Source organism: Chelonia mydas, chromosome 7, assembly GCF_015237465.2.
Source record: "Chelonia mydas isolate rCheMyd1 chromosome 7, rCheMyd1.pri.v2, whole genome shotgun sequence".
NCBI classification, from domain to species: domain Eukaryota; kingdom Metazoa; phylum Chordata; order Testudines; family Cheloniidae; genus Chelonia; species Chelonia mydas.
This window is the reverse complement of record NC_057853.1, coordinates 82,051,027-82,063,692: the sequence shown is the minus strand read 5'-3', so window position 1 is coordinate 82,063,692 and position 12,666 is coordinate 82,051,027. Positions and strand designations below refer to the sequence as shown.

Below are 12,666 nucleotides of genomic sequence, written 5' to 3'. Positions count from 1 at the left end.
CACCAAACTTGTTTTGGCTGGTGTGACAACCTGAATTTGAATCCAGTCTTCAAAGAGGTAAAACACTGATGTTAACTATTGCCCCCAATCCCTTCTCCACTCTGTATCTTTAATCTGCGAGTGCTAAATCCTCCTCTTTGCCCATTTTTCTTCCCTGTTATAAGTTTGTGACCTTAAGGCTGCTAAGGCTTTTTGTTTTCCTGCCAGTTCTCTCTCACTACAGGTTTTGGCAGCTTGGCAATACATCACTTTCCTGCAGACACATGATTGTGAGCTTTTCTCACTCCAGTTGCCCCTTTGCCCTTTACTTCCAATGCTAGCAATTCACCATTCACTGCTATAAACATCCCCAAACTCAGAAACTGAAATCAGTGCACCTTGTTCAAGCTACTTGGTCCTTCCCAGAATCATTATTTCTGGCTTTCTTTTCCTTTTAGTTTTTGCTGTGTAATGAACCAACAGCAGAGGGCAACAAAAATGATTAGGGGGCTGGAGCACATGATTTATGAGGAGAGGCTGAGGGAACTGGGATTATTTAGTCTGCAGAAGAGAAGAGTGAGGGGGGATTTGATAGCTTCTTTCAACTACCTGAAAGGGGGTTCCAAAGAGGATGGATCTAGACTGTTTTCAGTGGTAGCAGATGACAGAACAAGGAGCAATGGTCTCAAGTTGCAGTGGGGGAGGTTTAGGTTGGATATTAGGAAAAACTTTTTCACTAGGAGGGTGGTGAAGCACTGGAATGGGTTACCTAGGGAGGTGATGGAATCTCCTTCCTTAGAGGTTTTTAAGGTCAGGTTGACAAAGCCTTGGCTGGGATGATTTAGTTGGAGATTGGTCCTGCTTTGAGCAGGGGGTTGGACTAGATGACCTCCTGAGGTCCCTTCCCACCCTGATATTCTATGAAACCAGTACTTCTCTCTGGTTAAGTGGCAACCCTTCCCTGCTCCTTCCTATCTTCTCCACCAGGCTAAGGCCAGCATCTGTGTCAGTCAGCCACCCTCTTCTACTGGCAGGACAGAGTACCCAGTGTTTATACCTCCTACTCCTATCAACACTTTGTGGATGTTGTTGTAAGCTCACAAACTATGACATCACAACTGATCAGCCAATGGAAAGACTTGATCTAGGGTAGCCACCTGAGGTGAGAACCAAGATACTAGTTGGGGAGAGATAAATGTTTCCTTGTAACTGGTTTCACAGGTATTTTGGGAGCACGTAGGAGCAGTGTAATGAGGATCCTGTCTCCCTCTGGTGGCTGGCCCTAGTGACTCTATAGCTGCTACTCATAGCTAATGGAGTTCTCAGTGGTAGAGCCCTGTGAGGTGGTGGTTTATTTTGTTTGTTTTTTGGAGTGAGAATGCACTGCTGATGATCCTAGGTTCAGTCCCCACTGACTGTGGTGGCTGTCAGTGTAGCAGGCACTGTTTGTTGCGAGAACACCAGGGAACAACAGATACTTCAGCTGTAGAATGTCTCTAGTACAGATCAGCCATCGAGAGGTGGGCCCGTGGAGATAAGGAGCTGGGGTGGTTGGGGGAAATGGAGGCCATGAGCCTCCAAGTTCAGAGGCATGCAAATGTATAAGGGATCTAAGCACACAGCTCTCACTTCATGCTGTGTGTGCAGCTAGCATAGAGCCTGGAGGTTTCTCCCTTAAGAATGAGTCCTATCGAATTTGAGATGAAATGAATACATTTCTACAGAAACTTATTCGGGTTCCATGGAAAATACTTACAGTAAGGATATTCTTCTCTGTTACTTACATAGGGTTTTTGTAACTGTCCTGTAGAACTTTATAGCAGAGTCACTTCTCTACAGAGTTGTTCAAAAACCCTATAGAAAAGGTATAATTGTTTTATTACCTTCTACTTTTCCCTAAGGGACATCCAGGAGGAAGGTGAAGCCAAGAAAACTGCAGAAAGGTGAATTTCGTGCACAAGCAGGACGCTCTTGTCTCTAAATGAGTGTGGCCTTGCTAGTCCATGCAACTAGAGGGCATTAATGATCCTTGGGTGGCAACTGAGTGTGTTGAAACGTCCCCTGCTGCCAGGATGCTGGGATGCTAGTGAACAGAGTATTGAGGAAGCAGGCAAGAGCTAGGAAAGCAAGTGTAAGCTGTTGCTAAGCTTTGCAGGAAGATGGTTCTTCACAGCCATTCTCTGCTGAATTAGCAGTTGGCTTGCTGGAGAGTGGAAGTTCTGTTCCTCTTCTCAATTTCATTGTCACTATCGCCTGACAATGAAATGCCCAGAATTTCATGGTTTTCTCTCTTGAGTTTTCCAGCAAAGAAATATCAATCCCCAAAGTTGAACTCTCCAGGCCTGGCTTTTTTGGGTGCCTGATGGCTAGGCTCTAGTCTGCAGGCTCCAACGTGCTCCTGAGACGTATGCTTCTGTCTATCCACCTGTCTCAGACATACACAGCCAGGATTTGATGGGCTCAGCATGGCTGTCAAGGCACCTCCCTGTTGGCTTCTCTTTAGCCAGCTGGCCCTATGTCCTTCTGAATGCAAGCTCCTGCCTGTGGGGTCCTCCCTAGGAAGGCATGGAGAGCTTGTATTTAACACTACAACATTATTTTTATTTAAACCTGATATAAGTTTAACACAGCAGCCACCAGGGCCTCGCGTTTACTGCAGCACCCTGCATTCCAGATCCCTGCCTTGCAGCTCCTTACAGGGTTGCCAACTCTTGTGGTTTTGTCACAAGACTTACCTTCCTTAAAGCCTCAGCTCCTGGAGTCATGGCACTAGTGAGAATTTCAGCTTTCCTTTTTTTAAGCCCCCTCCTCCCGCAAAACAACAACAAAAAAAACTTTCTAGCCCTCACGGTCAAGGAGGAGAGTTTGAAAATGTGGACCCCTAAAGGCTCAAACACCAGAAGGCAAATAAAACATCCTTAAATATATTATTTACAAAAATCTCATGATTTTGGGGTGTCTGACTCATGATTTTTGAATACCTGGCATTAGCAATACTGCTTACGCAATGTGGCTACTTCACACATTCACAAATTCATATTTCAGCATGGAATTGACTGGGACCATGCAAAACTAATGGGCCATGGGGCAGAGGACAGTGCAGGAAATTCAAAGGCAGGGGAACTATTCAAAGGCACTATGACCCATCCTCCAGCACTTCCTCACCAGCCTTTAGCTGCTGTTTGATAAGACCTAGTTTCAGTGTGTAAAGTGACTTTGAGGGAAATCTCTATTACTTTGTTTTCCAATAGTGCCTGAAGATCCTAACCAAGATACAGGCCCTGGTGTGCTAGGTGGCCCTGAAGAGCTTTCAGAATAAACAGGCAAAGTGGTAGAACGAAAGTATAATTGTTCCCTTTTTTAAAGATGGGGAGCTGAGGTACAGAGAGAGTGATGGATAGGAGGTTATACAGGCAGTCTGTGCACAGCCAGGAAATTGAACCCAGACCTGTTCCGTCTCAATCCTGGGCCATGCTCATCCTTCCCCCTGGATGGCATCTGTGGCATTTCCTTGGCTTTTCTAATAGGGCTGGGCTAACGTTTGAGGCAATGATCTGGACTGGCTGAGTTGATCCCGGCTGGTTTGGTAATTGCCTCCGGGTCAGACTGCACTGTGCTCCAAGAGGCAGCCGGACATTGTATACAGAACCTGACTCCTGCAGTCACTCACCCCTGCTTTCCAGGTGAGCCAGAAACTGGAACCCACAGAAATCAGATGCAAAACACTTCTGACAGGCCAATTAAAATCTCCACTTCCCTTGTTCAATAGTGTTTGCTGTCTGGCAGTTAAACTGCATCTTTTAATAAGTGAGTGTACTGGCTATTTCAGCCCTGGCTGGAAATCAAGGGAAACCCATCTGTCAAATGCACTAGGCCCTCTTGGAAACCTGCTGGACTTCTCTCCTGCCACCTTGCATCCCATCTCTGCCCTTGCTCCCATGATAAATCCACAATAGTTAATCTTTCCCACTGCTCCCGCAGCAGTTGTTGGTCCACATGGTTTGGCCTGAACTTTCTCAGAGCTAATGAGCCTCAGCCCATGGGGTGGCAACCACTATGGTTCTGGGGACGGGCGCACGGGCTCTCAGCCTCGCTCTCACAAAGTAAACAGGGAGTTGAAATAACTGAGCTTCGTTATTAAAGGCGAAAGGAGGCAATTATAACGGCGCGAAGGGGGAAAAGTGGTGCTTTGGCAGCATTAAGGCTGACGAGGCAAAAGGCTCTCAGCCATGGGAACAATGCGAGACGTTAATCATGCGCGAAAACAATAATTGCTGTCTCCCACCCCTGTGCTACTGCTCGCGCCGCCTTCACCCTGCAGAAAGGCCCTGGTCACTGGCTGCATTCTGAGTCTCGGCCTCTGCGCCCCTCTTAAAGCAATCTGGTCTGAGTCAGCAGCAGCGCAGTGACAGGTTTGGGCTGCGAGGGTGTTCTTCCCTCTGTTTTGTTCCGGGCTGCTTTAGTGCTTTATCTACTCTGCATCCTCATCCGAGCCCCCGGGGCAGGGGAGAGACGCAACTGAATCAAAAGACTCCTGGCCCACTTCATGTCCTTACCATCCCTTCCTCTCCTGTCATTAATTTCCTTTGCATGGTGTCTCAGGGTCTATCTACACTCCAAATACTACAACTGCAGCTACATGGCTATAGTGTAGACACTACAGCGACAGAAGGGTTTTCTCTGCGGCTGTAGTAAATCCACCTCTCTGAGAGGCGGCAACTAGATCTAAGGAAGAATTCTTCCGTTGACCTAGCTGCTTCTACAGCAGGAGTTAGGTTGACCTAATTACATCGCACAGGGCATTGACATTTTTCACAGCCCTGAGCAATGTAGCTACGTCAACGTAAGTTTTAGGTGTAGACTAGGCTTAAGTATCTCTGCAGTTCCCCCTGTTGGGATAGCTGAACGCCTTGTGTGTAAAATGAAGCTTCCCACGTTGTTCAGCAGCTTCTGGTTCAGACATGGAACCATGAAAACCAATTCAATAATGGGCCCTATTTGTTTCTCAGGAATGAGACAGCGTAACCCTAGAGAGACATGGTGGGTGAGGTCGTCTCTTTTATTGGACCAATTTCTGTTGGTTGAGCTTACACAGGTAGAGTACCCTGTTAACGCCTCTGCAGTCATAGGACAAAACCCATAAATCCAGTGTCTCTGTTCAGCCCATGATTTTTTGTGCCTAGCAGAATAATAAATGTAACCTCCCAGGCTCATCTTTTGAAAGTGTTGTGTCGGTTTCCTTTGAGGATGGGGACTGAGAGGTCAGATATAGAGTGATCTGTGTCCTATGACTGCAGAGGTGTTAACGGGACACTCTACCATGAATGGTCCCTTACAGTATGTGTAAAAAGAAAAGGAGTACTTGTGGCACCTTAGAGACTAACCAGTTTATTTGAGCATGAGCTTTCGTGAGCTACAGCTCACTTCATCGGATGCATCCATCCGATGAAGTGAGCTGTAGCTCACGAAAGCTCATGCTCAAATAAACTGGTTAGTCTCTAAGGTGCCACAAGTACTCCTTTTCTTTTTACGAATACAGACTAACACGGCTGTTACTCTGAAACCTTACAGTATGTGCTAACTACTTATGCTAAAAGAACAGGAGTACTTGTGGCACCTTAGAGACTAACAAATTTATTTGAACATAAGCTTTCATGAGCTACAGCTTATGCTCAAATAAATTTGTTAGTCTCTAAGGTGCCACAAGTACTCCTTTTCTTTTTGCGAATACAGACTAACACGGCTGCTACTCTGAAACCTGTACTTATGCTAAACAATCTGCTTCCCCTTGCATTTAGCATCCGATGAAGTGAGCTGTAGCTCACAAAAGCTTATGCTCAAATAAATTTGCATTTAGCTGTGACTCTGGGGGTACCTTTCCCAGACCTGACCAGAGAGCTTGGTGTAAGCTCGAAAGCTTGTCTCTCTCACCAACAGAAGTTGGTCCAATAAAAGATATTACCTCACCCACCTTTCCTTTCTAATATCCTGGGGGCCACCATGGCTACAGCTACACTGCAAATTTGTTAGGTTTCAGAGTAACAGCTGTGTTAGTCTGTATTCGCAAAAAGAAAAGGAGTACTTGTGGCACCTTAGAGACTAACCAATTTATTTGAGCATAAGCTTTCGTGAGCTACAGCTCACTTCATCGGATGCATGCTGTGGAAAGTGTAGATGATCTTTTTATACACATAAAGCATGAAAAAATACCTCCTCCCACCCCACTCTCCTGCTGGTAATAGCTTATCTAAAGTGACCACTCTCCTTACAATGTGTATGATAATCAAGGTGGGCCATTTCCAGCACAAATCCAGGTTTTCTCCCCCCCCCCCGCCCCCCACAAACCCACTCTCCTGCTGGTAATAGCTTATCTAAAGTGACCACTCTCCTTACAATGTGTATGATAATCAAGGTGGGCCATTTCCAGCACAAATCCAGGGTTTAACAAGAACGTCTGAGGAGGGGGTGGGGTAGGAAAAAACAGGGGAAATAGGTTACCTTGCATAATGACTTAGCCACTCCCAGTCTCTATTCAAGCCTAAGTTAATTGTATCCAATTTGCAAATGAATTCCAATTCCACAGTTTCTCGCTGGAGTCTGGATTTGAGGTACCACAAGTACTCCTCGTTCTTTTTACTGCATACAGTGTGACCCTGTCTGCTATACAGGCAGTTGGGTGAGGAATGGGACTGGGTGAGGAATGGGACCAGGTGAGTCCCTCAAGCTGTGCTGATTTAAGGCACAGGAAGACTGAATGACTGGCTGCCAGCCTCGAGGAGAGTTAGGGCTGACCCCAGGGCACTGCCAGCTGTTTGTTCCGAGCACTCCTCTACCACAACCTCCTTCCAATCAAATGAAATAGGATAAAATAAATTAAAAACCTTATTTTTCTTCTTCATCCTTTCAGGTCTGAGCAATCGGCTGCCGTACTTCATCAACTATTTCTTTGACACGTACCTGCTGATCAATGAGGATACCCCCGTGGGTGAGTGCGCCTCACTTACGTTAATGAGCAGATTGCATTGTGTTTCCAGGCCTGTTTGGGGTGTGTGAAAGCAATGGGGGAGGGAGGAGGAGGAGGAGCACAGAATGGCTAACAGGCACCCATCACATGGGCTATGAAGTGTGTTTGAAGTTGCCCAACTGGGGAAAAGATCCAGACCACCTGGGACAATAGAAGTTTTTTCAAAAGAAAAGAAGTGGGGGAAAATATGCAACATTCCCTTGGGAAGTGTGTGATGTCTGTTTGATTAAGCTATCGATGCAGGATACCAAACTGTGTGGCTCATCCTCCACCAGATCCTGTGTGCCTTCTCTCCTGTAGGGAAGCTGGATTGGCTTTATATGCAAACAAGGGAGGAGGGGGATGCCTTTGCGCCCTGAAATCTTCCAGAGCAAGGATCTGATCTTGGAAAAAGTGCTGAATGCCCTCCACTCTCAAAGTGGCATCGCCCAGGGAGAGCTCAGCGCAGCACTCTGACAGGCCAAGCCGCAGCAGCGAGCTCGGGACACTTGGGGGCCCAGTTCTTTGTTGCCCAGCAACATGTTTAGTCACTTGCACCTGTGCACAGTGTAAACTGTTACCAGACCAGAAGGGTAGTGTCTGACACCCACTTTGCACCAGCTTAGGTGGAGGGCAACAGAGAATCGGAGTCCTGGGTGCTAGTGGGAGTTATCTAAAGGCATTAGGGGATGGAAATAGACTCTTAAATAAAATTGTAGCTCATAACTAGAACCGCTCTGAGAGGAGCCAGAGGACGAAAAATTACCCACGGAAATGGGTTGTAGCCCAGTTGCACTTTATACTAAAATAATGTCATGTACTATACAAACCTCATGTGTGGTCTCAGGTTGCCTCAGTCTCTCTCTCTTATTTTGGCTGGCTTTCCATAGATAGTACAGTAAAATAAATGTGAGTGCCTAGCACAATGGGGTCCTGGTTCATGAGTAAGGATTCTAGGTGCTGTTGTAATACAATCAATTTAAAATTTTTAAGATGATGTTTAAAAAAAGTGAACGGTACAGAGTTTAAGCATAGAAGTTTCTGGTAATCGGGGAATAATGTACAGATTATCAAGGGGTGCGAAGTTTGGTTTAAGATCGAATGGCATAAGGAATACATAGTCTGCAGTATCCCCAGTTGGGGGTAAAAAGTTAATGGGTCAAAGTACAGACATTGAGATATGAGGGTATGTTGTTCATATAATGACTATGTTCAGGTGTGGAGTATAATGAGTGGATACGATGATGAGGATGGATTGACCCTCATTTGGTGAGATTTAACGTTCAGTGAGTTTATGGTTCCAGTTCATATGGTCCAAAGGAAAAAGTCTCTCAGTCCTTTTCTCATAGTGGATGCACGATGTCGCTCTGGCTCATGCCTCCTGGTACTGTTGGTGGCCGGTGATGTGTTCGATGTAGATGTCCCTGGACCACTGGATGGTGTCTGAGACCATGAGGCGCCTCATGAGCTGTGCGTAGCATCGACCGATCCTGCAGGTCCGCAGCACACGCTCGTTGCAGGTGTCCCAAGCGCCCAGGGCTCCGACGATCAGGGCATCCATCTGCACCTCGTAGCCCTTCGCTCTCAGGGTGTCGGCCAGGGGCGCGTACTTTTCCAGCTTACGAGCTCGGGCTTCGCAAAAGGCCGGGGTCCTGTTCTCAAAGGAGATTGTGATGTCGACGAGGATGATCTTTTTCTGAGCCTTGTCAGTGACAACGATGTCAGGTCGCAGCTGGCTGTCGGTACTAATAAGCCAATACTTCCCCTGGGCTTCTTGTCACTTGTTGCCTACTTCCCTCTCCTTTCCTGCTTCCCATTGCAGCAAGTAAACAAATCCTAGAAGCTTTCACAGAAGCAGTTACAAGAAATTGAGGTGGGGGAATGAGAGAGACAGACATTAGTTAGGTCAGGGAGGTTAGAAGAAGTGTAAAGTCTGTGAGAGGCTTTTGTTGGACAGTAGTAACTCCCTTCCCCCACTCCCCAAATGTGCACGTGCACACCCAGTCAGTCACGAAAGAGGTGAGAGTTTGGGTAGAGAAGAGATTTTTTTTGTATAGTGCCCTTGGAAAAAACTGGCAATTTTTTGATTGACAGATGTAGCTTTTTATTTTATTTATTTGTTTTGCTAGTGATCAGTTTTAGTAAATGTAGAAATTGATCGGGGCTTTCTTGGCCTCTTTCCAGGCTCTCAGTCCATTAAACTTGTGCTCTTCAATCAGGGCTGGTGGCTGGCTTTTAATGCTGAAGAAATTGATTGTAAGCCCAGTGTGTGCATGACTGTGGGTCTGGGCCTGCATCTGCAGGCTAATAGCTGTGATCTTATCGGGGCCCCATTTACACTGCCTCCTTCCCCTGCCTGTTCCACCCTTCCTCTCACTTATACACTGCAGATTCATGCAGCAGGAACCTAGCAGCTACTGAAACATCAGCAGGGCTTTCAAAATTTATGGGGGACCCCAGTCAAGGGTGCTTGTGTGAAGAGATTAAAACAGCACAGATCACCAGAATCAGGTCTTTCCAACCACCTCAGGGAGAGACGTCAGTTTTGTATTCAGTTGTTCTGAGGACCTGTCATGAAGTGGGAATTTTCTGTAATATTTTTACAAATCCTGTGTGCCTCAGTTTCCCTCTGCGCTTTGCACAGTTAAGAGTGTGAGGTCTGCTCTTCAGGGCAGAGCAGGACATGAGGTGAGCGAGGGTGTCACCTTGCTGTTTGGGCCGCAGCGAACAGGGCTGTTCAGGGACTGGCTGGAACATGCTGAAAGTGGCCCAGATCGATGCAGAATCCCCAAAAGACAATGGAAAAGTCCCAGTGACGAAAGAGTGACATCTAAAACCCACGGAGCAAGAGGAAGGAGGTTTGCTCCCCACCTCTCAGCAGGGAAACTGAGCAGAGGCTCCAGCTTGAGAACAAAAGACTGAGACACAGGCAGGGAATAAGGAGTTGTCTCCTGGAGGAAGCTGGCTGCAAAGGAATCAGAGAGAGAGAGGCAGAGCTGTCAAGTTTCCTTCCCCACTCTGAACTCTAGGGTACAGATGTGGGGACCCGCATGAAAGACCCCCTAAGCTAATTCTTACCAGCTTAGGTTAAAAACTTCCCCACGGCACAAACTTTGCCTTGTCCTTGAACTGTATGCTGCCACCACCAAGCATTTTAAACAAAGAACAGGGAAAGATCCCACTTGGAGATGTCTTCCCCCAAAATATCCCCCCAAGCCCTACACACCCCCTTTCCTGGGGAGGCTTGAGAATAATATCCTAACCAATTGGTTCCAAAATCATCAAAGACCCAAACCCGTGGATCTTGAAACAATGGAAAAATCAGTCCAGTTCTTAAAAGGAGGATTTTATTAAAAAAAAAAGAAAGGTAAAAATCATTTCTGTAAAATCAGGATGGAAAATACTTTATAGGGTATTCAGATTCAAAACACAGAGGATTTCCCTCTGGGCAAAACCTTAAAGTTACAGAAAACAGGAATAAACCTCCCTCTTAACACAGGGAAAATTCACATAAAACAAAAGATAAACTAATCCCCCTTGCCTGGCTTACCTATACTGGTTGCAATATTGGAGACTTGGATTAGGATGGGTTGGAGAAGATGGATTTCTGTCTGGCCTCTCTCAGCCCCAAGAGAGAACAACCATGTAAACAAAGAGCACAAACAAAAACCTCCCCCACCCCCTCCAAGATTTGAAAGTATCTTGTCCCCTTATTGGTCCTTTGGATCAGGTGCCAGCCAGGTTAGCTGAGCTTCTTAACCCTTTACAGGTAAACTGGATGTTGCCTCTGGCCAGGAGGGATTTTATAGCACTGTATACAGAAAGGTGGTTACCCTTCCCTTTATATTTATGACAGAGCCAAAGACGCGATCCACTGTAACCTGGCTGGTAGTTTGTGCTGGTTCGGCCAGAATGGACTATACTTCAACCTTTATTTCTCTGTGCTAACCTAGGGACTTCCAGTGCTGTGTGCCAGCTGTCTAATAAATCCTACTCTGTTTTGAAAACACTGCTTGAGTGTCACTGTAAATACCTGCTGAGGTGCATTAGTCACGGAAGAGTGTACAAGTCTCTATCAAGAGTCTATTTCATCTGGACTCGCTGAGCAGAAATCACAGCGTGAAACAGAAGTGCTGGAGCCCAGATGCTCACCTGCAAGGCTGTGAGGCTGCCTGGCCTATGCTGAGGGAAGGAGTGGGACCCCTTGGAGGTCTTCCACACTAAAGGGGTTGCTCCAAGAGACTGTTTAAAAGATGGGGCATAGCACAGATCCTGTGGGTCCATGACAGGCCCCTCAAATTGAGTCTTGCCCACAGCCTATGGTGTTGCACTTCATTTATAAATTTTCTGGGACAGTGGCAAAGCCCTCCTGGAATACGCCTAGAGAGCCTATGGACCTGGGACAACCTTGCTTGAGAAGCTCTAAGACAGTGGTGCGCAAACTTTTCCAGTTGCACCCCCCCATTACCATTAACAGAATCTGTCTGCCATGCATCCCCGAACCCTCCCCAATTCTGCACAGCCAAGGTTTCCTCAGCAGTCGAGCTTGGGCTGAAGGCAGAGCTGGACCTGGGGGCAGTGTGTGACTTGGCACTGAAGGGGATTGAATGGGGTTGGGGGCAGACCAGGGCTAGAAGCATGGTGCGTCTTCCTTGCCCGCAGTGGGGGCTGGCCCAGGCCTTTCACACACCTCCCCCCAAAGTTCCTTTGTGCCCCTCACAGTTTGGAGACCACTGCTCTAAGATGATCCTTCCCCAAATTCACAGAGGACTGGCCAGATCCAAGTAAAGATGGTCACTTGACTTTTAGCGAATCAGAGCTATGTATTTTAGCACCAGTTTTAATTTGGTGATGGTCCAGACAAAAGCATGCAGTGGGTGTTGTAGTCTGTCTGAAACATAGCACCTCATGAAACAGAATAGCTGCCTGCTCCCACTGAATGAGGCCTATTTCCAATCCTCCGTCCGCTCATATATTCGGGTGGAATTCCTCTGGGCAGTGTTCGCTGGCTCCCTTGACACCTTCGAGGAGCAGTGGGCGCTGTCTGGGGTTCTCTGCTCGGTGTCCCTGTCAGGTTCTGTGACCTCACACCCATCCCTGTTATATCTTTAGTTGTCCCCTGTAATTACTTGAGATTCCGGACCTTGTGGATCCTCCCCTTATGCTGGGGGAGGTCCTTTCACAGTGGGTGGGCTTCTGCCCGCCCACTTCCAGGATCCCAACAGGACCACTGAACGAGTCAATACCGTGGTGGAATGTGAGCCCTAGGTGTGATGGTTAGCATCGTCAGTAGCCGTGCCTATCAGTGGTTTGTAATGCAGTGCAACAGAACAGAATTTGGTCTTTGTGATTCTTGGTCTGCCATGAATCTCAAACTTCTTCATATGGTGGATGACCTCTTAAAATGGATATTAATGGGCACTTCCTTTCACAACCTGTGAAAAAGCTAGATGAAGATGGTATAAAGGAAACAAGAAAAAAATCCTTTAAATATGATGAAGTCCTGCTGTTTTGTATCTGTGCAGTTCTACGTGCTCTCCTTGTGTAGGACTTGGTTTATTTGCATGTACTTTATCTTCAGCTTCTACTGAAGCACTAATATCTGTAGATCACTTTACAGATTATTTCTATCTTCCTGTGTATTTGCTACCCCTCTAATTTTTATCCCCTTCAAATACAATCAC

General features: G+C 46.7%; 1 protein-coding gene across 2 annotated transcripts in view; it reads left to right on the top strand.

The window, feature by feature from the left end:
* CDH23 (cadherin related 23) overlaps positions 1–12,666 on the top strand; it is a 514,496-nt gene that overhangs the window by 33,443 nt on the left and 468,387 nt on the right. For both annotated transcript variants that reach the window (XM_037904844.2, XM_043551833.1), the window contains exon 3: positions 6,887–6,964. In XM_037904844.2, coding sequence (XP_037760772.2) covers positions 6,887–6,964 — 78 coding nt within the window. The remainder of the gene's footprint in view (positions 1–6,886; positions 6,965–12,666) is intronic.